Source organism: Penicillium bovifimosum (genome assembly GCF_028826915.1).
Source record: "Penicillium bovifimosum strain IBT 22155 chromosome Unknown utg000003l_segment0_segment0, whole genome shotgun sequence".
Classification (NCBI taxonomy): Eukaryota; Fungi; Ascomycota; class Eurotiomycetes; order Eurotiales; family Aspergillaceae; genus Penicillium; species Penicillium bovifimosum.
Genome location: NW_026622712.1, coordinates 2,100,613 through 2,126,135, shown reverse-complemented (window position 1 = coordinate 2,126,135; position 25,523 = coordinate 2,100,613). Strand labels below are relative to the sequence as shown.

General features: G+C 49.8%; 13 protein-coding genes across 13 annotated transcripts; 4 read left to right on the top strand and 9 right to left on the bottom strand.

The window, feature by feature from the left end:
• Positions 1–444: 444 nt before the first annotated feature.
• Positions 445–2,215, bottom strand: N7515_003858 (Major facilitator superfamily domain general substrate transporter; the record flags this gene model as incomplete). The annotated part of the gene is made up of 4 exons (XM_056664602.1): positions 445–1,167; positions 1,224–1,766; positions 1,875–2,021; positions 2,093–2,215. The coding sequence occupies 4 exons, from the start codon at positions 2,213–2,215 to the stop codon at positions 445–447; spliced, it is 1,536 nt and encodes a 511-aa protein (XP_056523659.1).
• A 780-nt stretch (positions 2,216–2,995) lies between these two features.
• On the top strand, positions 2,996–4,434 carry N7515_003857 (putative MFS transporter; the record flags this gene model as incomplete). Its single annotated transcript, XM_056664601.1, has 2 exons — positions 2,996–3,505; positions 3,994–4,434. 2 exons carry the CDS (start codon positions 2,996–2,998, stop codon positions 4,432–4,434), a joined length of 951 nt encoding a protein of 316 aa, XP_056523658.1.
• Positions 4,435–5,409: 975 nt separating this feature from the next.
• N7515_003856 (uncharacterized protein) lies at positions 5,410–6,126 on the bottom strand (the record flags this gene model as incomplete). The annotated part of the gene is made up of 1 exon (XM_056664600.1): positions 5,410–6,126. One exon carries the CDS (start codon positions 6,124–6,126, stop codon positions 5,410–5,412), a length of 717 nt encoding a protein of 238 aa, XP_056523657.1.
• Positions 6,127–7,840: 1,714 nt separating this feature from the next.
• N7515_003855 (uncharacterized protein) lies at positions 7,841–9,493 on the bottom strand (the record flags this gene model as incomplete). The annotated part of the gene is made up of 3 exons (XM_056664599.1): positions 7,841–8,907; positions 8,948–9,312; positions 9,390–9,493. 3 exons carry the CDS (start codon positions 9,491–9,493, stop codon positions 7,841–7,843), a joined length of 1,536 nt encoding a protein of 511 aa, XP_056523656.1.
• Positions 9,494–10,598: 1,105 nt separating this feature from the next.
• N7515_003854 (uncharacterized protein) lies at positions 10,599–11,201 on the bottom strand (the record flags this gene model as incomplete). The annotated part of the gene is made up of 1 exon (XM_056664598.1): positions 10,599–11,201. One exon carries the CDS (start codon positions 11,199–11,201, stop codon positions 10,599–10,601), a length of 603 nt encoding a protein of 200 aa, XP_056523655.1.
• A 1,698-nt stretch (positions 11,202–12,899) lies between these two features.
• N7515_003853 (uncharacterized protein) lies at positions 12,900–13,127 on the bottom strand (the record flags this gene model as incomplete). The annotated part of the gene is made up of 1 exon (XM_056664597.1): positions 12,900–13,127. One exon carries the CDS (start codon positions 13,125–13,127, stop codon positions 12,900–12,902), a length of 228 nt encoding a protein of 75 aa, XP_056523654.1.
• Positions 13,128–13,208: 81 nt separating this feature from the next.
• On the bottom strand, positions 13,209–13,634 carry N7515_003852 (uncharacterized protein; the record flags this gene model as incomplete). Its single annotated transcript, XM_056664596.1, has 1 exon — positions 13,209–13,634. One exon carries the CDS (start codon positions 13,632–13,634, stop codon positions 13,209–13,211), a length of 426 nt encoding a protein of 141 aa, XP_056523653.1.
• Positions 13,635–14,222: 588 nt separating this feature from the next.
• Positions 14,223–14,585, top strand: N7515_003851 (uncharacterized protein; the record flags this gene model as incomplete). The annotated part of the gene is made up of 1 exon (XM_056664595.1): positions 14,223–14,585. One exon carries the CDS (start codon positions 14,223–14,225, stop codon positions 14,583–14,585), a length of 363 nt encoding a protein of 120 aa, XP_056523652.1.
• A 91-nt stretch (positions 14,586–14,676) lies between these two features.
• On the bottom strand, positions 14,677–15,108 carry N7515_003850 (uncharacterized protein; the record flags this gene model as incomplete). The annotated part of the gene is made up of 2 exons (XM_056664594.1): positions 14,677–14,833; positions 14,894–15,108. 2 exons carry the CDS (start codon positions 15,106–15,108, stop codon positions 14,677–14,679), a joined length of 372 nt encoding a protein of 123 aa, XP_056523651.1.
• Positions 15,109–16,247: 1,139 nt separating this feature from the next.
• N7515_003849 (uncharacterized protein) lies at positions 16,248–17,018 on the top strand (the record flags this gene model as incomplete). Its single annotated transcript, XM_056664593.1, has 1 exon — positions 16,248–17,018. One exon carries the CDS (start codon positions 16,248–16,250, stop codon positions 17,016–17,018), a length of 771 nt encoding a protein of 256 aa, XP_056523650.1.
• A 463-nt stretch (positions 17,019–17,481) lies between these two features.
• On the bottom strand, positions 17,482–18,240 carry N7515_003848 (polysaccharide lyase; the record flags this gene model as incomplete). Its single annotated transcript, XM_056664592.1, has 1 exon — positions 17,482–18,240. One exon carries the CDS (start codon positions 18,238–18,240, stop codon positions 17,482–17,484), a length of 759 nt encoding a protein of 252 aa, XP_056523649.1.
• A 1,495-nt stretch (positions 18,241–19,735) lies between these two features.
• N7515_003847 (transcription factor domain-containing protein) lies at positions 19,736–22,260 on the top strand (the record flags this gene model as incomplete). Its single annotated transcript, XM_056664591.1, has 5 exons — positions 19,736–19,815; positions 19,868–20,005; positions 20,109–20,201; positions 20,254–20,815; positions 20,872–22,260. 5 exons carry the CDS (start codon positions 19,736–19,738, stop codon positions 22,258–22,260), a joined length of 2,262 nt encoding a protein of 753 aa, XP_056523648.1.
• Positions 22,261–22,599: 339 nt separating this feature from the next.
• On the bottom strand, positions 22,600–25,014 carry N7515_003846 (putative C6 transcription factor; the record flags this gene model as incomplete). Its single annotated transcript, XM_056664590.1, has 3 exons — positions 22,600–23,680; positions 23,756–24,589; positions 24,644–25,014. The coding sequence occupies 3 exons, from the start codon at positions 25,012–25,014 to the stop codon at positions 22,600–22,602; spliced, it is 2,286 nt and encodes a 761-aa protein (XP_056523647.1).
• Between the last annotated feature and the right edge of the window lie 509 nt (positions 25,015–25,523).

The window sequence follows — 25,523 nt, the reverse complement described above, 5'->3', positions numbered from 1 at the left end:
TTGTGAATTGTGATTAATTGAAATATTCCGAATGGAACATACTTCGTACTACATTTTCCAATATCAGACGACGTTAGAAGAGAACATCGGGGGGAACTTTCCCAGCCCTAAAGGTGGAGCGGGAGATCGTTTGTGGCTCCGAGGCTCTGATGGACTGCGTACTCGGGGGCCACTTGCCATGGTGATCAGAGGTAGAGTTTGATAAAGGAAAGCGAAGATACTGTGTACAGTAGGCAAGTGGGTTGTCGCAATCTCAGCTCATACTGAGTAATTCCATTTTGTCACGATTTTTGCATATCAGCCTTTGACCGGGATACCAAGACAGTGCAGCACAGCCCCGTAGATGAGTCGTAGGAAGTATACCCCGAGCCAACATACAAATCAAGCATCACGAGGGTATAGGCAATGAAACATGCCTGAACTGAGTGAAAACACCAGATACCATCAATCCATCAACCTTTCGCCCTCCTCACTAGACCCAAGACTCGCAAATTGAATATTGCGAATAGCGTTCCCCTTCCACATAAGCAACATGACAAAAAAGAACGAGAAAACCGCAAAGAAAGCCATCATACCATACACCCACCCAACCTCAACGGCCTCGACCCAAGGATTGATATAAAAGCTAATAGTCAGTCCATAGACAATCCGATAAGCACCAACGACAATCCCCGTCTCAGCCGGGTACCGCGTAAAACACTCCACGACATAATTCACCGTGACCGGAACACTAGCCAGCGACCCAATAGTCACGAGGAAAACCCCCAGTGCCAAAACCATATAGTGCAGATGATACTGTAAAGCAGCTCCGAAAATCCCCAAGCCGATGGGGTTGATCACAAGACTGGGAAGCCAAAGGACATGCAGTCGATACTCTGGTTTCCAGACACCGCCGTTGAATCGCCGTGCCAGTGCAAGCGGCAGCCGGTCATTGAGATAGTGGCCGTAGAAATGCACGAGGATAATACCGATCCAGTGACAGAAGGTGAACGCCGCGTTCTGTTCCAGCGAGAACCCGTATCCGCCTTCTGAAACGGGTTTCTGGAGCCACACTGGTGTGAGCGCGTTGACGCCGACATAGAACCCGAAGGAGATCAGCGTGAAGATACCCATGATGATAGTCACCGGACAAAGGCCGATGAGAAAGGGTGCGAGTCCGACTTTAGCCTATGAACAATACATCAGAATGGCCACAATACAAACGCGGATTCAGCCAAGCATACCGTTTCCTTCCAACTCGTCGGCAAAACGACCGCAGTGCCGAAGAAGAAAGTAGCAAATCGATTCGCCAAAAACCCATCCGGCATAGACGGATTCCGTTCAAGGCATTCACGATCGAACCCCGTTTCCTCAAGAAACCAAAAGCAACACACAAGCGTAACCCCCAGCAAACCCACCGTCCACCAGAACTCGACCGGAAAGAAAGAACGTGCCGACACGAATCCCGAAAATGTCGGACCGGCAATCGTCCCGAACATAAACGCCATGTGAAGCGCCGTAAACGCGCGACCACGCTGATGCAAGAAGAACAAATCCGTCACGATGCGCGGGCCTAGCACCGTCGGCACGGCGCCGAAAAAGCCGGCGAATAGCCGCGAGATCACGTACGGGATATAGTCGTCCGGACGTGTCATTACGGCGCCCCAGATTTGACATACTAGTGTGCAGAGCACACACCAGAAGATTACGGAGCTGCGGCCGAGGATGTGGGATATCGGGGCGAAGAAGAATGGGCCGGCGGCCATGCCTGCTAACGCGGCGGAGTTCTGGAAGATCGTTAGATTGATCATTGGGGTTATGCTTGGATTTCGTTTGGTTGAAATGTGTAGTTGGAGGGAGGTTGGGCATGTTAGTCGTTACTTGTATAGACATACCGCGTAGGACTCCTCCAATTTTGTCTTATGGTATAATTTCTCCTGGTCGGCTAGGTTGAGCTGTCCTGATAAAGGCGCGATGGCGCCGGAAAAGGATGCTAGGCATAATACCGCCAGTATTACATGCTTGCGACTGAGAGGCCAATTCTAGAGGGTTGGGGTTAACACGGGTGCAGAATACGGGGGTCGCAAGGGTCGCAAGGGTCATTTCGGCGTACCAGGGGGTCCCGGGGGTGAGTACTTGGTTGAGGGATCAGTACAACATGGGATATGTGGTTCTCCTCCTCGGGCGAGAGTGAAGGAGACTCCTTAATATCCTGTGGTCTGGCTTTGTCATCCATAGCTGGTCATTGGGCGTTGTCAATGTTTTGTCAGCCAGTCCGTATTTTCCTCGTTGCTCCGAGGTGGGTTTTTCGTGCCTGGCGTTGAAGTCAGGGGATACAATGTATCTTGGTAGGCTGAATCCGAACATTGAAGCTGTAAGGTCGCCAAGCCTGTACAAGCTCTTTTGCCGAGAGCGCCTCTTACGCGGAGAGCGCGTGGACGTGTCAAATTGGTCGTCGGTGGGGTTCATGTCGATCATAATTCGCGTTTTATCCAGGAGCACTCGGAGCACGGAGTTCGATGAAAGTGCTGTTGTACATTGTACGCACATTGTATATCGTTCTAACATCGCGCTCATTGTGATTTTCCCATAAGACGAGTGGATCGTCGTGAGACTAAGCAGCTAAAATCGATGTCTGCCAAGTCAAATCGGATATCGGAGTGGAGTACAAGGACACTACGGCCTGATAATCTAGACACCAAGGCCAGACCGAAGCTAGTAATTAGCAGAAGTGCAGCTTCTTCTCGATTTATCTTTCGATATGATCACTGTTATCACTGGGCGTTGAAACAATCGTTCTCAACGGTCGGGCACCTACGCCGATCGGTCTCCCAGACCGATCCACGCAGAAAACAACTTCGGCGACAGCTCCAAAATACCGAGAGACCTTCATACAAAATGGACACTCAATCCTGTCAATCCTGTCACTATATAACATGGATTAAGTTTATTCTAGACATGCTAAAAACCGCAATCAGCCTCATTTCCCATCTCCACACCACCTAATCCCCCTAAAATGGCAAACGAACCAGATCTCGAGTCCCAAAAACCAACTACACAGCCCCAAGCCGAACCTCCGAGTCCCTACCACTCCTCAGAAGAAGACGAACTAGCCCTAAAGCCGCAGCCCTCAAACGCCTACGGCATCCCAACATGGCGCAAATGTCTCATCCTCTTCGTCGTCAGCTGGATGACTCTAGCCGTCACTTTCTCCAGCACTTCACTACTCCCCGCAACACCGGAGATCGCAGCCGAGTTCTCCACCACCCCCGAGATCCTCAATGTCACCAATGCCGGCGTGCTGATTGCCATGGGCTTCTCGTCTTTCATATGGGGCCCCATTGCCAACCTGTTCGGCCGTCGAAATGCGTACAATGCAGCGATCCTCGTGCTTAGTGCTTGCTCGGCCGGTACGGCCGCGGCGGTGAATCTCAATATGTTCATCGCGATGCGCATTTTGGGAGGTTTTACGGGGACTTTCTTTATGGTTGCCGGGCAGACTATTATCGCGGATATATTTGAGCCGGTATGTTCGGTTCCCTGTTCTACTTGGGGTTGTTGGTTGCAGTTTTGCTGATGCTCGAGTCTGTATAGACTGTGCGTGGAACTGCAGTTGGATTCTTTATGGTTGGGTCTGTTAGTGGACCTGCGATTGGTATGTTCCAAGCATTTTGATTAACGCAGTCGTTGGAAGTGGATGGGAAAACTGATTGAGTTAGGACCCTGTATCGGCGGCATTATCGTCACATTCGCTCAATGGCGAATCATCTACTGGCTACAATTGGCAATGACTCTACTCGGACTCGTCTTATCCTGGCTTTTCGTGCCGAGTCTTCAAAAAGGTAACCAGGGCATGGACTTCAATGGACCCTGCATGCTTCGTATACTGGGCATGTTCAATCCTTTACGTATTTTCCGCCAATTCTTGTATCTCAATGTTTTCCTCGCGGTATGTTATACTATTACCCTCTGGCTATAACTTCTATCTACCATTGATAACTGACCCTCGACCAGTGTCTATCATGCGGCCTCCTCTCCACATTCCAATATGCCCTCCTGACATCCGCCGGCTCAATCTTCAACCCACGATTCAATCTGACCTCCCCGCTCGTCAGCGGTCTATTCTACCTGTCCCCAGGAATCGGCTTCTTGATAGGCAGCGTCGTCGGCGGCAAGCTCTCCGACCGCGCCGTGAAGAAATGGATCATAAAACGTAACGGTGTGCGTCTACCCCAAGACCGACTGAACAGTGGTCTTGCCATGCTACTCGCAGTGCTCCCGGCTGCAACGCTCATCTACTGCTGGACACTGGAAGAAGAAGTGGGTGGTATGGTCGTACCGATCATCGCCGCATTCTTTGCCGGCGTGGGTCTTTTAGGTGCTTTCAATGGGTTGAACACATACACTGCTGGTGAGTTCGGTCTATCCCAAACACTGGCACTAGTTCGCAACTAATCGCCTCTTCAATTCTATAGAGGTGATGCCACATGTTCGTTCGGAAGTTATCAGCGGGAAATACGTTGTGCAATACATTTTTGCTGCTATAGCAATGGCGGTTGTTGAGCCGGTGATTGATGCCATCGGGGTTGGATGGACGTTTACGATCTGTGAGTTTTGTTTTTGAGGTCGGCTCGGTGCTGCGACTTGTCTGACAGTCTGTTTAGGTGTTTTTCTCATTTTAATAAGTGGGTTCCTTGTGCTCGCCATCACGAGATGGGGTATTGATATGCAACGATGGTCGGAAAGGAGATTCGGGCTCGATGTGAGGCCTTGAACGCGACAACGACATTACGCTTTTCTTTTCTTTTCTTCTCTTTGTCTTTTGCTTTCACACTTGCATTTCCATGCATCCTTGTTTTGAGGCGATATGAAATGCCTGCATCGATAGAGTAGATTAATAGATTACTACATATAGATTGGCGGTTGTGACTTATGAGACGGAATATACTAGTATCATCTTCAACCAGTGACATCGTTGCCCAACAGTGAGTCGAGTGATATATCTCTTCAATAGGCCCGGTAGATCTTAGATGACCGACTATCACCGGTTGCTCATCATCCTCCCATGGGTGAGGTAACTGCCCGGTTGAGACGCTGAATCGAGCGCAGCTGAAAGGACTTTACAGTGAAGAACCAGCTCAGTTGTGTTCACACATCCTCTAGCTTCCTTCCCGGAATACCCTTGAAGGTAATAAGGATAAAACTCTTAAGATCTACTAAATAGTGAGATTACTTTGATATCGAGTTGCATTGAGCAAGAATTTGATATGGAAAGATTCATCGCCTGACGATCCAAGTGTCGCAAAATATCTATGATAACCGTGTCACCATTGAACTGCTCCCCAGACTGCGATCGCAGATTTCCATTTTAGCGCCACTGGCTGAAGCTCCCGACGAACATCGGCCGCAAAATGGCATAAGAGATCTGGTTCACACGTCATACAACGACGGACCCGGAGTCCAGTCATTCCGATCATTCAGCCTGCAATTGTGATCATACTGTTCGTACCACCGCTCGAACTCCTTTCTGGTGAAGAAGTGGGGAGGTGGTGGTATAGATTCGCCAAAGTAATCAAGGATCCGATCACAGTACATGAAGATCGCCTCAAACTGCTCTCTCGTGAAATCCTTCTTATTCTTGTTGGCTACAATGCAACTCCCAACCCCTCGTTGCCACTCCGGGGGCGCAAAACCGTTGTGCGGTTCGATGTTTAGGTATGTGATGGGCTGATTATCGAGGCAACCAAATGCCCCAGTGTCAAAAGTCCCGACCCGGTGGATGATGATAGGGAACTCGAGAAGGGCTGGCACGGGAGGGACGCGGTTTCTGAAGACGGGGTGGTCTGAGGGGATGGTAATTTGCGACCAGACGGGCCCGGGGTCGCCCTTGTATCGAACCATCACTGCCTTGATAAGGTCCTTTTTGGAGGGCGTTTGGTTGGCGGGTGCGGCTGGGGTGGACGCTTGAGGGGCGGTGGAGGTGGACGGCTGGGGTGCAGCTGGGGTGGACGGCTGGGGTGCAGCTGGTCTGGACGGCAGAGATGCGGCTGGTCTGGACGGTTGAGGACGCGGAACCGAGGTTGTCTCAGGCTCCGAGTCTGAGTCCGTGTCGATATTGTCCCATTTTGAGTAGTCGATTGGAGGCATCGTGGTTTGGCTTGTAGCTAATCCGTTCGTGATGAATTTCCGGTAGAAGGAGAGGTGAGGGTTACTGCTGGTGGCAGTATGGGTATAGGTGGATGTGGGTGGTGCAGTTTTCAGGTTCACCGTCCTGACTGTCCCATTCGAAAAACCCCGAGTGCATTGGCATTTCCCGAGGCTGCAAAAGCTTGTAATGAGCCAGCCTGCGAGAGATTGTACATTCATAATGGGACAATGCTTCGTGTTGCGGACGGCCAGAGATTCTTGAAGGTCCAGGCACTGGTCTGATAGCGGATTGCCTGATCTAATATTCTCTGAGTCTTCGGGCTGTTTACATCTGATGCCGTATCTACTGTGTCCAAGATAATTCATCTAGGCGTGTACTTCTAGAAGTAAGACAGAGCAAAGTCTTGTCTATAATTAGATCAAGATTTTACATGCTGGGAGAAGTCACCTAATATTCAGAGTAGACATAGCCAACATATACCGTTTTGTGAAGTTTGGTTCTATTTCGCTTGTACTGCGTTATGATTGGCCCACCTCAACTATTATAATAGTTGCTTCCCTGCTGCTGTCTATTGAGGTCTACACTAACTGAAGTATGACTGAGACGAGGTTCAATGGCGAACATAGAGAGTGTCGATCGAACGATTGAGAGATACTGTGTAGAACGCAAAAATAAAAACATACAACAGTGAGGATTCGCTGGTGGTCACCCACCCAACTACTAACTCACCGGCGTGTGGCTTAAGTACGGCTGAGCGGACGGGAAGCCCTGTTTTCCACACCCTATGGTCGTATGTACTGGAGTCTTGATTGAACCTAATTATAAAGACAATACGGACAGATCTTGGCGCGACCGCTAACTAATTACGACGCGATCCCAATTCCAGCAAAAAGAAGCCGAGCCAAAGCCAGAAGACGACGACGAAATAACCTCCAGAGACAGCAAATCTGGCAAGGGAACAGGCGGCGAAGACGATTTGCAATATGACCACCAAACCCCATTTCAACCGAAGACGTTCTGGGACGAGTACCACTGAAGACGCCACGCCAACTGACCAATCTACAATATTTGGCTAGCTAGGTTGCATTGGATGGCCAAGAAAGTAAATGTTGCTTTAACTGATCCGCAAGAATATCAATGCCAATATTATTAACGTCTATGAAACCTTCCATGGTTTTATACAGACTTTGGTAGGTAGGTCTGGCCCTTCGCATTACGACGAGTATTGCTTGATTCTATAACTAGCAAAATGTAGCATCAATCTAGTAACTACAGAATATGTTCTCGGTCACTTAATCATTGAACAAAATACCAGCAACTCAAGCGAATAAGAGCACTTAGGTACCACCTCGCATCATACTGACCAGTTTATCTTAGGAGTCTACATATAAATCAGCGAGCAATATCACATGAGGTCCCGACCTGACTAACGTCCTGCAGCCCTGCTTTGTCACGACCTTCTGCTTCTCCCGTGGAGAGTACGTTCGGAGATCTGATCTAGGAAGTTTTTCGCCATCAGAAGAGTCGAAATCTCAAGCCATGCATACAATATTGTCTATACCCTAAACCAGGAGAGGATCTAAGGTCTACATGTGGCTTCAGTGAAAACGAAGGAATCTTCAGGAGTGAATCAGATTCTGAGAAACTAAAAAACAAAACAGAAAGAAACAAGAGAGACAGAACGAGAGCAACACGAGAGAGTGAGAGAATCGGTTACGAACCACCGCCTTTCTCCAGGACTTCTCGAACGCTGTCGCGGAGCTCGGAGATCGACCTGATCGCCGACTTCTCTGCTCTCAGCAAGGCAAGAATCTTCACAGCATCGTCAACATGCTGCTTTACCACTCTATCGGAATTGGCGAAGTTCCTGGCACAAATCTCTGTGCCTAGCTTGCGCCAGGCAGCCAGGACGAAACCCGAACCAACAGTGGTACGGCCGAAGCTTCCGTACAGCTTGCTGAAATTGTCGAACACCAACTGGTACTGGCCAAGCTGGTCGTAGCGGAAGTCGGTCAGGGCAGGCAACCTTCTGGCACGACGATCCTCTCTGATCCTCTTGAGAGAGTGATCTGTGAGATGGCCATCGTCGTGGGCCTCCATCAGGAAATGGTTGGCAGCTTGAGAGATTGCACCCTCAAGCTGCCCATACCACGCAGCCTGTTGCTCGCTGCTGGTAGACATTTCCTGGGAGGCCGAAGTGCTTGCCTGCCCGTCCTTATTGGCGTTGGTCGATGGTCCATCCGCCATCGTGTCGTCCCCAGGGTCCCTCTCCTTGCCCTTGCCGTTGCCCTTGTTCTTGGCGTCCGTGCTTTCAACTGGGGCTGCCATGTCCTGGTAGCCGGCAACGCCCTGGCCAGGGGCCGCCACCACAGATGGTACGACCTCCTTGGTGGTAGACGGGCCAGCAACGACGGGAGAAGGACGTCTCGGAAGAACACTGGCGACGACGGGCTTCTCTTGTTGCGGAGGGGTTGGCGTACGTGACATCTCCACATCCTGACTGTCGATTTGATGGGCCGCGCAGTCGGTCATTGAAATCTCGCTTTGCAGCGAGGAAGCAGCAGGGGAGCTTTGCAGCAAGGAAGCAGCAGGGGATGGGACATCATCAATGGACATGTGACTCCCAGGGGAAGAGCCATCCTGCATCTGGATGTCATTGTCCGGAGAAGGAGCATCCTGCATTGACATATCGCTAGGGCTAGGTGGGGACGCATCGGCGATCGAGATGTTACTGTCGGCCGGACTCGCGGGTGAGCAATCCCGAATTGGGTAATTGTCAGCTTCCCAATCATGTCCGTCAATACGCCAGTTTTGACGGACTCTCTTCCTTGGCGGGCTCTCCCACCCATCCGCCCTGAAACGGCGACATCCAGCCCTCTGCGGACTTGCGTGGGCCGGGGGAGGAGAGACCTGGGGAGAAGGGGCCGAAGGAGAAGAGGCCCAAGGAGAAGGGGCCGAAGGAGAAGAGGCCGAAGGAGAAGAGGCCGAAGGAGAAGAGGCCGAAGGAGAAGAGGCCGAAGGAGAAGAGGCCGAGGGAGAAGCGACCGAGGGAGAAGCGGCCGGGGTAGGAGCAGCCGGGGTAGAAGCAGCCGGGGTAGAAGCAGCCAAAGTAGAAGACGCGGCCGGGGTACAAGAAGAGGCAGAGGGAGAAGCGGCCGGGGGAGAAGCGGCAGCCGCTCTGAGCGCTGTACCGCCACGAACGGCATCACCCCGTGCCAGCCAGCGGAGGCCTTCCAAGACTGTCAGGTTGAATGGCTCGCACCTGAAGGGCTCCACAGGTGCGAGAACGGCAAGTTCCGCGAGCCAGTCCGCGCGGCTCGAGAAGAGCACCCGAAAGCTCGGGAGGTTGGTATTAGCCAAAGCCATCTCGACCAGCAAGATAGCAATTGCGACGAAACGAGAGAAGTTTTGAGAGGTAAGCAATAGAGAAGTGGTATGAGGAATAAAATAGAGTGAGATGGAAAAGGATTCGATGAAGCGCAAACTTGGGTATTTTTATACCTACCTGGAGGTCTAGGCTGCTATGGTGTGACTGCAATTGCGAGGCTATTCAGATCAATGCATAAGTATAGGATATCGAGTCTATTGTGGTGCCGTGATATGAGGCTATATGGCTGGCATTGAACAAGGACCACAACAACAGAGTTTGAATAGTCAATATGTACTATGGTCAAATGGGCTTGTGAAATAATCCTATTCAAACGGATGAAAGTGAACAATAAGATGGAAACAATGGACAAAGTAGAGACATAGACCAAATGAAACGTACCGGTTCTCACTGGGGTAATAGACTATTGACCTATTGACCAATATCAAATGCATTTTTCGAGTCACAAACGGACTCTCAATTAAATTGAGTCTCTAAAAGAACCTGAATGACCTGGTATATTGCTATTTCTGCTTGACTACCTAGGCGCGTGGACACAGCAACACTTGAGAGTTGAAACTTTGATTTTCAGAAGGGGTGGGCTACTCAAAACCCCTCAATTCAGAGATAGAGATACTATCTTTCCATGTATTTGTTCCGAGTCTATGAATGATACAACATATTTCCGGCGTTCCTTGCAACCACAGTAAGAGTAAACCGAAACCACTCGGCTGGTGCGCATACGTCCGACTTAAGTACCCTGTGCTTAAGAGACAGGCTTGAAATTCGACCCTCGACCTCCCGCGGTCACAGGTGTGACGATGCCAGTACTACAGTTCACATGCCTGAAAAATCTCATAAGCTCAATTTGTCGCCTTTCATTTTGATGTTGTCATTTGTATCTCGGGCTGTAGTTGGCATGCGATATAGTTCGGAACGGTACAACTTGTGTCCGAGAACTAGGTTTGAGTTTCTGTTGCAACTACAACTCTTCAAAGTTCACCGCACAGGCTACAGTTACAAGAAAACCATAGATCAGCATCATGTATCACCAAACATACGCGGACAACTTGGCACATCCCATTGGACTTGAAACTCACTAGTTTAGATGTCGTTGTTGCCACCAGAAATACAACCGCTGAATGACAGCCCCGGTCCGCAGTAGGCATTTTTGTTGAAACCCTCGGCAGGACCAAACTTCAACCATCCATTCCAGGTGCCACCATGGTCTAGACATAAGCATTGGGTACCGCACACCTTGTAGTGTTCGGACTTGTCAGGATACTTCTTGATAGCACCGGAAATAGTATCAAGCTGCGCGGTGGTATCGCAATGTGCACCCGTAGAGTGGTAAGACCAGCTGATTCCATCGATGGGGCCGCTCATCACTCTGCAGTCATGCTGGTTGGAGAGTTCCTTGATGCCGCCAGCAATACTTTTGACAAGTGGAAGAACAATGTTGGCAATAACAAGGCAGTTGGTGGTCACTTGAAGGGCTCCGCATGCCGTGATGGGGGTCCGCTTCTCAAGATCAGAGCGAGTCTCACTCACACTGAGGCTGGTGTTTGCCACGGGCTCATCAAGAATCATGTGGAACCATCTGTCCGGTACGGACTGGCCCTCGATTGATAAAGGCGAGATATATGCCGCCAACGAAATTGGTAAGAAGTAGATGATCGACATGATGGCAGCTTTCGTGAACAACATAGTAATGATAGCCGGATACAATTATATAGACATGCCGTATTAGTAAATGCCCCTGGGCTCACACAAACCCAATCTAGGTTGCCCCGTGAGTGGCCAGAGATCCAAGTCGCAGCAAATCTTTAGGCTATGCTTAACTTACCTTGAAAAGACGCTATATTCATAAGGCAATAAAAGACTAAGAAAGGGACAATCAGGCTATATAGAAAGAAGCCCACATCTATAGTTTCTTCTGTATTCCCTTAATCTAATAGGAATTAATAACAATCAACAATATGAAGCTAGAGTTGGCTAAATATAGGTTAATAACAGATTATCTCTGATAGAGACTGATGTATTGAAGTTTACAACCCTAGGTTCCGATGATTCAGAGCTCTACGGTGTATCTCTTCAAACCGCAGAGCTTTTTTGGGATTGACTTCCATGCCTCTTCAACATTTATCAGACCCTGTCGAATCCGCTGCCGATTTAAGGAGACTCTTTCCCGGGTTTTTGGCGGAAGCGGTTTACCATATAAGTCCACAAAGAATTTGTCCTCCGGCGGCAGATTTTGAAGAATATCCGGAGAGATGCAGCCGACTAGATAGCGATACTGCATTCTAAAATACCTCGATATGCGTTGGTTGCCGCCCGGTTTCAATGCGTCTTCGACAATAACATCGATCAGAGCTAGGAATTTAAGAGAAGATCAGTACACGACCAGGACTAACAAAGACTGAAGCCAAGACAAAGTTGAAAGAGGCATCCATGCTATAACGCTTACCATCCAAATAAAATAGCCGCTTTGGAAATCGGCATCGTGAAGAATCATGTAGGAATGTGTTCGTCGATAGACTCGATTCTGAGAGATCCATATGCCAGAAACTCGCGGGAACAAGCATAACCCCCGGGAAGACGGGAGATGCGGAAGGCATCACCAGTCTGTATCCTGGCCAGCCTAGAGGGGAAACCCTAGCATGCTTATCCACATATATGTCACGGCCTAGGGATGCTCGGAATCCTTGCTGAAGAACGACAGAGCGGGCATCTTCAAGTTGTTCGTCTGCAACCGCAAGATAAAATTCGCAAATGACTAAGGGATAGCCTAGGGTCCCAATGATAACATCGCCAGTGATACAGTGTCTGATTCTCTGCTCCTCGAGAGATTCCGATATGTGATAAAGGGGCCATGCGGAGGTTTCTTGAAGAGGTCGATCGGCGACGTAATCAGCCATTTGCCATATCTGGTGGGGATGATATCGGAAACGGGATTGGAGAGCTTTGAGCTCGTTGGGGTTTGCCAGCGGAGGAGGCAGGAAGGATGCAGCAAATACAGTTGTATTGATGCTAACTGATGGACTGAGGAGGAAAAGAAAGAAGAGAGTGGAGTGTCCAGTCGCCTTCGGACCTGGTAGAATCCTCTGGGCGGTGCTCGGCTCGCCACTCAGCTACGATCTTCTCTCTAGGCGAATTACTGCTCGATTCTTGATGAAAGAAAAACGATGTAGCGATGGAAAAGCAATGATGGGTACGATTCTTCGTGTTCTCTAAAAACTAAAGTGGTAACGACTACTCAAGTATTTTGGAAGGCGGCGTCTCTCCCGGCGGTGTCTTTAACTGCCGGCGCCAATCTTTTCTTCCGGAATATCTGTTTATTCCCTCTCCCATCTCCATGCCCTCACACGAACCATGCCTTGTTGACAAGCACACGTAGCATCTTCATTAAGCAGATTTATCATTATCGTCATCCTCATCCTCCTCATCCTCCTCATCCTCCTCATCCTCCTCATCCTCCAACTCCACCGTAAAAGGATCGGTCGATTTTGCAGCAAAGCACAAATAATATTCACGTAGCTCTGCCGAGTTCTCTTCCCATGGGAGGAGGAGCTTCCTAAGGCCTACGTGCACCAGCTTCTGAAAATCTTCGGGTTCCATATACGTCCTTACCATGATCACTTGATAGTAGCTGACCGGCAGGAGTTTGGCGCAGGCGTCAGAAATTTGTTGGCCGGCTTCTTCAAGCTTCTCAGCTCAGAAGACTGCGTCCTCAAGATCAGAGTGTCGCTTGCTGAGCCCGTTCTCATCTTCCTGCCGAAGATATGCACACCTCACTTTGGCTGCTAGCGCAAAGTCCGGCTTTAGGTAACGGATGCCCTGGATGGATTCAACTGCCTCGGCTTGCTCAACCTCGTCATAGGAGAGCGTTCCGACAACGGTGGTCAGAAAATCAATTGGAACCGTAGCATAATGCAACTTTCCCTCAACCAACTTGAAGCCGCCGAAATCTTTGAGATCGTGTAGAATTGCCGGGTCGCGGATCAGAATGTCGACATCTTGTGTGACTCGGTCGTGGCCTTGCATGTTGGCGGCAGCGCCGCCTACGAGAATAAAGTTCGTGCGAATGACATCGCGCAAAGCGTTGACGCACGCAGTGATCTTCTCTGAGTCGGTGGACATAGCAACTGAATATTGATTAGCAGGGGTTCAACTAGAGGCGTCGCGCTCCACAGGGCCAAACCGGATATGGTGAAGAAAACATTCACCTTGCAGTCATGCCCTTAGTTACTGTGTATATGGGCTTAGTAAGTTTCGGATAGTTAAGGTTTGGAGTAATCAGTCATCCTTACCTTATCAATTGGATGAAGGCAATACTGTTTAGAAGAGTGAAAGAGGAGATGAGTGGGAAGGGATACGAGAAGAAGAACGAAGAGATGAGCGGGAAGGGACACGAGAAAAAGAAAGAAGAGAGAGGGGAGGGGAAATATAAGGGAAAGAGAGGTCTGATGAGGAAGGTGCCTAGCCCGTGACATTTCTTGCCCAGTGAAATAAGGAAGGAGCGGAGGGGACTCTGGGAGATTCCGCTTATCAGAGATGCCACTCCTTAGTACAACATGTTATCCGATTCATGTAGCTTAAGATGATAGGTATACTGTGGTAGTTTTGGCCGCCGGGATCGTGGATGCCTGCACCTTCTCTCCTCGAGAATTCCCTTTCAAAAAAATTTCAAAAAATTTCACGTCGGCCCCAAAGACCAAACTTCCAACAATGTATGATGACTCGGGCACCTCGGACGTCGAGCACGCAGACATCGAGTGCTTCGCGGCGCTGCCCAACGACACAGCCCAAGCCACCGGGTTGACGGAGAATGCCGTGCGGAAGACTATCAGAGACAACCAAGTCACAACCGACGTGGTGAAGTACATACGTTTCACAAATGTCCCACCAGCCGTTGCCGACAAGTTTTCTCGGTGCAATACTCGGCAGATGTTCAATCCCTGTACTGTGCACACAGCCGAGAGAACAGGCTCGATCTGCCTACTCGAGCCTACAGTCCACCGACTGACTGAAGCTGCGAATACCGAGCCGTCAATTGCTCATGGCACCTCTTCTGAAGCTGCCATATCCTGAGGCAGCTTCTTTCCCGGCAGCTTCTCCCCCATCCCCGCCATTCCACATATCGCTGGAAGTTGCCGTCGCAAGAAGGATCGCTCGCCAAGTCCTACTCGATACATGATCCGTGCTTGGCCTTGTCCCCATCACTGGACTCCTTCGGATACCGGCCCAGTCCCGTCGCAAGCGCTTCCTGGATCTCCCGCAGCCCGTGAAGGCGTTTAGCCACGGGCCAAGGCAGTCCAGGGTTCTCCTTCATCCACTTCCTAGGTAGCAAAAATTGGATCAGTTATAAATAGAATAGCCTGGGCACTGCATAGACTCACTGGCGTTCCTTCTGCTTTGCTTCGAGCTCCCGCAGTTTGAGCTCACAGCAGGTGGCCACGGGCAGCTGTTTCATGAGCTCCAGACGCTGTCTTGTCTTTTGGATGATATAGTATTCGATGCCATTTTTGGAGATAACGTGAGTCCTCATTCCACTGTTTGTTGGTGATATCCTCGATACTAGCGGACTTGAGCAGGTAGGAGTAGGTGTAGACATGTCCGGACTTTAAAACTGTCCAATGACCAGAAATTGTGACCTTGCCCTTTGTCAACGTTGCAGAGAGAACTCGCACAACACCGTCGAAGGATTCTTGGGTATACTGCTCGCCCCTGGCCTGGCACGAAAGTAGGCGAGGTATTAACGACAGCCATCTCGACCAGCAAGAGACGGCTGATTGTATCCAAAAAAGTACGGATCGTATATCGATGCTGGAAGTTTTCCCTCTCCAAACAGATGATCCAGAGGGATGGGACGGACGAAATCGAAGGTATAGAGTCAGTCGGACTTGTTGACGTGGTTGGGCTGCTTGTGTTATGATCAAGGTTATCAGAAATAAATCGATTCCTTTTGCTAGAACAACAAGACTGGAGAGAAAAGAAAAGAGAAAAGAAACAGGAGGAAGAAAGAGATAAGTAGCACCACAGTCAGTTCCTCCCATCATGTGACGACCCTCCCAGTCCTAGTTCCATGGATGCCCGTGTTCATCACAGCTTGCCGTAACCGGAAGCTGAAAGCTTTGTCTTGGACCCATGATTTGATCTAGTCGGGCTTATAGATATATATGGCTGGTGATATTATCTGTCTTTTGTATCCCTAGATCATGGTCGAATGAGCCTTGGACCGATGACATATTATTAGCTCGCCAGTTGACCAGGGATTATTGCAACTTGTGCCCGTGATCTCTTTCATCGTTAGCCAGTCGATGGAGGATTGTTGCTTCTAGACCTGGAGCTCGAGACGAGGTTCCCAACCAGTTACCAAATACCAGTTACCTTACCACTAGGGACGCGTACGCATCGTGGACTCCTCCGTGATGTCATCTGTCAAGAAATATCACGCGAAGTCACATGTGCAGCTATTTTACTTACTTGGGCAGGACTCTGCTTTAAAAAACTACCTCTTACTGTCTCTCAATCCATCCTCTACTCTTCTCCTGTGTTCTCATCCTTTGGGCATTGCTCTTGGTGTCCAGAGATGTTTCCATTTCGCGTCGAGAGATCTAATGGCGTAAGTCTCCTCTCCGAACTCAAGCCTGCTGAAACCTTTCTCTGACCAGCTTATAGCACCAACAACATCGTACCACACCCAATAAACATGACCCTACTGCCTAAGACCAGAGCAATGAAGAGCTCATTATGATTGATATCTTTGTCAAAGTTTATCTAGTCAATGGTGTGACTATCAGAAAGATACCTCTTAGTCTTGGCCCAATCGACGATGAAGCGCACCCGGTCCTTCGCGAGGCAATTATCTACAGAATTTTGGAAGACCATCCTCGTATCGCCCGGTGCATCTCCCGAGGACGGATGGACCTCGTTGAGGCCGAGCACTATCCCAATGGTCATCTTCTTGAATTTTCCCAGAGATATAAGGCCTCAGCGGAACTACAATCAAGATGGTTCCAACAAATAATCGAGGCTGTCGTGGCGATTCACCAATATGGAGTGATTCACTCTGATCTTGTATTACGACAATTTTTCGTTGATGATGGGCTAAATCTTCACCTTGGCGATTTTACCGCATCCCAATATCCTGGGCATCCCGCGCTTGGGTACGAACAAGCAACACATTGCTTGCCAAGGGACACCGAAGAACCTAATACGATGATGTCTGATATCTTCGCCCTGGGCTCCACTTTATTTGAGCTTGTTACTGGCAAAGTCCCCTTCGCTGAACTCTACCCAGTCGAGCCAAAGGAAATTGCCCAATCTCACGACCCCGCCATTGTACGTGCACGACTCCAGCGGAAAGATGACGCAGACAGAGAAGTTGGGAGACGGTTTCAAAAACGCGTGTTTCCTGCAGTGACTCAAATCTACGGCGGTGATATCATTCTAGCCTGTTGGAGGGGAAAGTTTTCTTCAGCGAAGGAGGTGCTTCAGGCATACGAATCAGCATATCACTAGTCACTAGTTTAGGTAACTACCTTAACCCAGCTCGAATTGAGCTGTCGAGGTCAGTTAGAACCCAACACAAACAAACCAATCATAACACACTGCAAGTGCCTGCAGATGGCTTTGTTCATCCCGTGTATTCATAGGAAAGCCAAAGTCTATTTACTCTTGTTCGCCCAGTCAGGAAGACCTTCCTTTTGACGACTACCTATCCCGCTGCATGAAATTTGTAATTGGGGCAGTCTTTGATATTGGCGGAAGAAGGTTTGATGTTGCATTCTTGCATTATTCTTTCAGTGTGGGTAACGTCGGTGGCGATATTGGTGATCTTCTGTAAAACTACCTAGACATCATTCGATTCCGGATAACAAAACGATGCTACCACTGCCATTCCTTGGATCCAGCATGGTCCAATGGATAACATGAAGAAAACAGACAGAGTCAACTCTCCACTTCCCACCCGAGTCAATCACAATCACCACTGATCGGGATCCGCATCGGCAAACGTAGTTCCAGCAGCGATCTCATCATACCAGATCTGCCTAGTTCCCTGCGTGCCCTTCATGCCGCCATCATCATGCCAGCCATTGGCATAAATGCCAACGCGGAACTGGAAAGCCCGATCATCGTCAATGGTAGTCGCAAGGTCCCTCTCATCCAACACCTTGTTTCCATCCAACCACAACTTGTATTGACCAGTGCCATCTGACGCCCAAGTAGCCTGAATCTCGACCTTGTGCCACTCGCCCGCACTGACAGTGGCCAGGTTAGAGAAAGTCTTAGTCTTCTGCGCGCAGATACTACCCTGCTTCACACGGGTGTAGAGCTGGTCACCGACAAGCCATACCATGCTAGATGGCATGAAATCGTCGCAGCCGGTATCGCCGAAGTCGGCGATGAATTGGGCAATGTTGTATGATTGAGCTGGGGAGAATTGCCAGTCGTCCTGCAGACGGAAGGCGAAGCCGTAGAAGCCCGTGTCGCCGCGTTTGTAGACGTTGTTTTTGACCACTTCGGAGTGATACCGGCCTGTGTAGCTGGAGTCGTATATTTGGGTCATCTTCAGGGCGGTTGAGCCTTCGTAGGCAACGTTCGTCACTTGTTGCACAGTGCCGGAGTGTTCTTTGTTGGTGGAGTCCCAGCCGGAAGTTGTGCCGGTGTTGCTGAAGATTTGGGAAGCCTGGGCTGTAAGGCCGAGGGCCAGCAGCGCTGCTGAGTTGAGTTTGCTGAACATCTTGGTAGAAGGTGGAGAGCTGATTGTTGATGTGGCCAATTTACAGCGGATTGACGGCCTTTTATAGAAGATTGGACCTCCCAGGACTTCGCCTGCGCCTAGGGAAGCAATGGACCTGAGCACAACATACCGATGTGCCAATGGAGCTCATTGGACAGGTGGTAGCAACATGTTGGAGATCTTCGTGGTCTTTCCATAAAAGGGAATAGAACCGTAGTAGCATGATCTTAGGCAAATGCTACCGTGAGAAGTCTTTCTGCAGTAGGGAACAATTCCTCCGTAAGTAGTTGAAACAAGCACAGTGTAGTTAGGTGCATTAGGTAAATTAATTGGTGGAGTTGCATTGTCGAAACGTTCTAAATTTCATGCAGGAGTCGGCTATTGATCAACTAGCCACCATTCGTGGAAACAGCCTTACAGGGTTACATCACCCCGGCCTCCAGCTCTCTCCCGACTGACTTTGATATAACTTCGGGTTATGATAGAAGGACAAGATCGAGTATATGAAAGTAGAGGAAGTCGGTAAACACGGTCCAGCGTGTCTTTGAGATTGGGTGATAGTCCAGGCGAAGCTGGCAGCCTTTTCCGGGGAGCTTCCCTCGTGAACGCAGGTCCGAAGGCATCGCCAAACACCTAAGATGTAGAGCTCAGTAATCGGTCTCAATTACCGTGCAACAACACTTCCCCGCTCTGCAATGTGATATCAAGAAGCTAAATTGGCCCTTATCACTGATCAGGACTCAGCTCCGGCCTCCGGGGCTCACCTTCCCCACTCAGCCGGCACCCATCCGAGTCGGTCGGTCCGACTGCCAACTGCACATGGGATTGAAGTTTTATGGGGTAAAGGCCACTGAATGATGACTAGTAGACCTTGCTGCACGTCTCAAACGTTGCCGTTTTTCCTACTCGTGGAAAAATGCAGGGTTGCAGAGATATTGGAAGGGGTCCTTCCCCCTCTTCGGGGTTCCCCACGGGCCCCTTAATGTCCGTCACAACTGAAACGGGGCATTGGTATTTGGTAGTGCCGGTCCAGATACTTTGCATATCCACCTATCTGCACGATTTGATGCATATCGTCAGAACATCCACCTGGGCCATATTTTTCTCTGTACCACTAGGCTTTCGCATAGCTGAACTTGCTGAAGAGTTGAATGATATCCAGGCACGTGACCTAAGTTGACGCGGGGATAGCTTCGTAGAATACAAAACCAGAAGAGTGAGAGCGATGTGTTTTTGTCCGATATTGAATTCGACTGGGAAGAAGAAGATCGAGAGGCCGAGTCCTATATGTAGTTAGGTGGTCACCAGCAAATCCTCACTATTATTACTTTTGCGTCGAGTGAGGTATCCTGCCTGGGGCAGCAACCGATTAGTCAAATTGGGCTCGGTGACAACCTCAATATCGCCGAACCCTCAGGACAAGCCGCAAAACCACCAAAAGATCTGCGATTCTTTGCCCGACGCGAAAACCCGAACATAAAGAGGGCTTGTTAAGATGCCACGAGCCCGAAAACGTGCTCTTACACAAGAACCAGAGCAACAAGGACAGGAATCACAAAGAAGGAAATTCGTCGCGTGCGTGTCCCAGAAACCCCTCCGGCCGAAAGCACCGAGCACTGACACGCAGAAACACCAGCTGTCAGAGATGCCACTCACATAAAATTAAATGTTCCGGAGACCAGCCATGTATCAAATGCCGTGCGGTGGGCGTCGCAGCTGAATGCGCCTATGCTACTCGGGATCGCCAGGTGAAGGTCAGCGAAAAGTAAGCAAGCCACAACTCCACAAGTTGGGCCACCATTGTGCCAATGCCTTGAAAAAGCTTGTCGATCGCGCATGTTAGTCAAAAGCTAATCTTTGTCAATCAGCTATCTCGATCAACTTCTTGCAGAAAATCAATTGCTGAAGGAACGGTCGATCGCCTCGGCTCAAGTTGCCGAGATCAGCGACACCGTGCAAAGGTGATCATTGACACCCCCGCCAACGCCAAACATACTGACAGTTGGAAAATAGAGGCCCTTCACGGCAACCCGATTCCTCTGACGGAACCGGCATACAGAACCCGCTGATTGGAGATCGAGCCTGGTTCCATCGATATGATCCTTCCTCGCCACCCATCTACATCGGCGAAGCAGCATGTTCGGCATTCGCAACGCGCTTTCGGCGTTTCTTATCGGGAAATAGCGCAATGCCACATATTCCCCGAACACAGTACGAACGCGAAGAGACGATTGCAGCAGCGAACGAAGCCGATATCCAATGGCCGAGCCTTCATCATGCTCGGTTGTTGGTCCGGATAGCAATTCACCAGATCGGACATCTGTACCACCTCATGATGCGCAAATCCACGCTAGATAAACTGGAAGAGATCTACCAGACGCAAGATTTTGACAACACGGCTAATAAGTGCAAATTCTTCGCTCTGTTCGCCTTTGGACAGGCGTACTCAATTCGATCGGAGCCCAATTCTGGCTCCCGAGTACCTGGCACGTCGTACTTTGCTCGAGCAATGGGGTTAGTGCAGATCTTGCCGGAGAGAACGAGCGTCACACACTTGGAAACATTGCTGTTGTTGGTATGTAGCTCAGAATGTATGATCGATCGACATCGCAATGCTGACCATACTCCCAGTCTCTCTTTTCTTACTATCTAAACCGACGTCACTCCGCATACATTTTAATCGGGAATGCTATGCGAATGGGCCTGACAATCGGATTGAACCACAATATCCCGGAGTCCCAGCTCATTGACCCTGTTGAGCGCCAACACCGCATCCAAATATGGTGGACAATCTACATCTTCGACCGAATGTGGGGATCCAAAATGGGTCTCCCGATGCAAATCCTCGATGAAGATATCCACGTCGACATGCCATCAACCATCTCCCCACGCCGGCGCCACGAAGAAGAACTTTCCGATACGGAGTACATGACCGCCAACATCAAGCTGGCACGTATAGTCGGCGAAACAATCACAAAACTATACAGCCGACGGAAATACCAAGAAACCTTCCTGCAACGCGTGCAGAAACTCCTCAAAGCCCTGAAAAACTGGGTAGAAACGCTCCCCGAATCCCTCCGACTGAACATGGAAGAGCTGGAATCGAGCAAGAAACCCGTCGTCTCCCTGCACATGGCCTTCAATCAATGCGTGATCCTGACTACACGCCCAACGCTGCTACACCTCCTGATGACACTGAGTAAATCGAACAAAACCCACACGAACCTGAATACTACCAGCGGCGCCGAGACCGAGCCCGAATCCCTATCCGTATCGCAACCGGTTCTAACACTAAGCGAAGCATGCATCCACGCAGCGCGACACTCCCACTCCATGATCCTGACAAGATGGATCAACGGCTCCATGCCGACCTTCGGCTATTTCCACGCCCACTATCTCTTCTCCTCAGCGCTCATCCTGGCCATGTCCAGCTTCGTCCCCATCGGCAGTCCAACCGACATGACAGGCTTCGATTCCGGGCTGGATCTGCTGCGATCCATGACTGAAAATGGCAATCTGGCTGCTGCGGAATTCTACCATAATCTCGAGCAGGTGAAGGTTTGTCTAGATGCGTACCGGGCGGCGAGGACGAGCGACGGGACTGGTGCTGGTGGGGGCGTTGCTTGTCATACTACAGCGAATGCAAATGACAATGCTTCCGTTGGAGCAGGAGCTCTGCGAGGGTCGTCGCCGGAAGTCATAAATGTAACTGATACGCCTGTGAATACCATGTCGCTGAACTTGTCTGCATCGGCGCCTGCTTCTATCCCCGCGGTGATGTCGGCGACGAATGATATGATCACTTCTGCAGCTACATCTGCCCAGACTCACGGCCATGGAATTGATGCGTATGTCTATCCGTCGAGGGAGGCTGTTGGCGGCTACACGACGGAAATGGCGTTTTTGGAGCCAACTATGCAGGATTTCCTGGCACAGTCGGATATTGATCTCGGGCTGTTGCATCCTGTTGATACGTTCTTCAATGAGGCGGAGAATCTGTACACATGTCACGAATTCTGATTGATGCCTAGAGGCAGCGCGGGCGGGGGAATATTTTCATGACCTGACAGACAGCGAAGCTGCTGAATGGAGGCATAATCCGCTCAGTATTTGTATTGACATCTATAAAGCGAGACTGGGATTGAAAGATCCGATAAAAGAGATGTCCAAACACATGAAAGCGGAAAATCTATGAGATAAAGGATAAAAGGATGAGAATTCTCTATGTCGCCAAACACAGCAGGGAGAAGAAAACAAATGCTTCGCTTAAAAGACATTCCCACCAATCAATCCGGGTGGTATAGACAAATTCCCACTGCTACACAAAACGCATTGCAGAAAACGGGTGTTATCCAGTACCTAGAGTACGGGGTCGTAGAACTCGAACTTCGAGCCGTGCCGTGAGATGATTCCCATGCACACATGCCAGGCTCGCTGGGAGCAAGGGTCTTTGGAAGAAATATCTTTCAACCAGCGAATTCCTTTACTGATTTGATATGTGATATCAGCGACCGGGGTGGTGCTCGGATGAGCGCGTGTGGACAGTTCAGTGAGGAGAATGGTAATAGACTGCATGATGTTGTGCACGATGCACCACCACGGAGCCACACCGTACAGCCATGTAAAGTCTGTCTCTCCGGGCAGTAAGTTGAGCATTTGACCTGCCACGTGAACGCAAATGGCTGCCATTTGGTCGCACACCGTCCCTGGGGATGATACTTCTTGTCGCAGTTGGAAGAGACGACGCACACAGGGCTGTAGGATTATCAGCTTTGTGGAGTAAAACCGGAAGGCCAGGTTGGCACGTTGCTGTAAAAATGGCTGAGTTGTGCCGAGCGTTGTGAAATGGAAGCTCGGGGGGAGGCGAGACAACCAGTTGTCAGCATGATTGTTTAATGTGGAAATGGCGGCTTCGACCTCGTGCCATGATTGCCGTGTTGATCCCGGGGCATATATGATATTAATGGCCTCCCGTAAGAGACAGGCTAGATCCAGTACGTACAAAAAGTACAAGGACGTGTTAGGCGTCGGAATAGCAGTCCTTGTCTGATTACGCGTGTCTTCTTCTTTGCCCTTGCCTGGTTCATCTCTTGCGGAGCTTTTGAGAGTCGGGTTCTCTTTTGGCGAAGCTGGGATGTCAAAAAGCAAAGATGTGAACAAAGCACTTCGAGTCTCTTGATCGCTAATAAGTTGCACGACACGCTCATCCCAAAAGTCTTCTTCCGGGAAGGGCACGGGAAGGGGCGTGGTGCAGAAAATGTCCTCTGTGCTAGGTGGGCGACCTGTCATCTCACACAACACAATGTCCAGCATGAACAGCGCCCACCAAATCCTATACCGAAGCTCCTTCGCAAGGTGTGTGATGCTGTCGCTCTCGCTTCGAATATGTAGACCCATGGTCACCGCTGACCGTATCGCAGTTCCAACAATTCTCCATGATCTAAATAGGCAATCGGACATGTTAGAATACAAATGAAATAGCAAGCGAAAGAGCGGTGGGAGGTTGGAAACTGACTTGTTGACTTGTCCAACCGACAAAAGATAAAAACCAGCTAAGCCCTCCACCTGGGCCTGTTGCAAGTCCGGTTGACCTAGCAGGGAAGTTTCAACACTGAGCTTGCATGCCCGCGCAAAGTAGGTCCGATGATCATCGCAGTCTGGCTGGGGCTGATCAATCAAAAGTGAGTGTCTCGTCGCAATGGCAAACACCAGATTTAGCACTGCAATCCATCGCTTGCCAGGCCGCACGTTCGGATTCGCATAAAAGGACCGGTACTGATTCAGAAAAATGGCCTTCCCAATTATCGGAAACGTAGGATTAACGAATTGAAAGTAAGCATCCACAAGTCTGTTGGCGATGTGTTGTGGAGGTCGGCATGTGAGGTCAATATCGATATCGCCCAGAGCTAAAATATCCGAATCGTCCTGGAAGTAGTTCACGGAAGACATTGAAGGTCGCATAGGTGTCTGTTTGGTTGCTTTTGAACTGTCATCATCAAGACCGCGTTTGAGCCTATACAGCCATGACATCTCCGAGTGTTCGCCCACAAATCCCATCGCCTGCACTTTCTTATCGCCATCGAAATCCTCCTCGGAGCAATCTCCAATCCCGGGAAAGAGTGCCCCCGGGCTAGGATTTGCACGAGAAGAGAGAATCCTTAAGTAAGGTATATTGGTTGATGGGGTGGTAAGTAAAGCAGGGGTGTTGCCTTTACCGAGCTCAGTGTTTGGGCCCAGCTCGCTCAGTGTTTGGTCCACTTGTTGGGCTGATGAGGCATCGAGCCTGGGATAGAGATTGCGCAGCAAAGCATCAAGGGTTTCAACTCGGGCAGTGAGTTCCTGCAGTTGCCTATATCACCTTCCGTTAGACCGAATATTTTGAACTGGGAAGAGTTTTACCCACTTCAACATCTTCTCCTTCTTCCGGTCGCCATATGAGCAGCTGACCCCGGCATCCTGGCACCGATGACAGGCCGGGCGATGACCGCTACATTTGATTTTCTGATCACGGCAGTTTTCACAAGCTCGACTAACTCGACCGCTGCTAATCCAGCTACTGGCTTGTGCGCTGCGGGGAATGGGAACCTTGGCATTCACGCTGCCTATGCTGGTCGCCAAGGGGTCACCAGGAACAGGGATAGCTTGAGCATTGACTGTGAATTCGAAGGGAGAAGGTTGTGGTTGAGCAGGTACGGCCCAGTCATAATTGAATGCCGATTCATTTTCCGGGTTCGGGTATTCGGAATGCGCGGGGCTACCGAAGTTCCCACTCATATCGTTGCCAGATATTCATTCAAAAGGAGGATATGAGCATGAAAACAGGGAACTTGGTGAGACGCTAGCGGAACATCGATCATCAGCCACAATGTAAGTGACAGCCACCACCAAGAAAGGAAGAAAATACCCCCTTGGCACGATTTGAGGGGAGCTGCCGGAGCAGAATAAAATGAAAGGGTTATTAGCGCTTAGTACTCTAGTGTGGATATTCCCAAGTTCACTATGACCCAAATGGCGCCCTGTGGTATGCTGGAGCTCTTTGCCGGTTGCTTCGCCACCGACAAAGCGGTAAGTCTTAACCAACCTTTCGGCTTCACGTTTTGGTATTTTTGGATTTAGAACTGTCCCCGAACCATCTATTGCCCAAGGGACGAAGATGAAGATGCAACTTATGGCTGATAGAATGCTTTTGTTTTCAGTTTCGATCTCAGGTTTGCGTTTGCGAAATGACTGGTCATGCAGCAGCAGGGATAGCGTTGTGTTGTGTTTTATACACAGTGAACAGC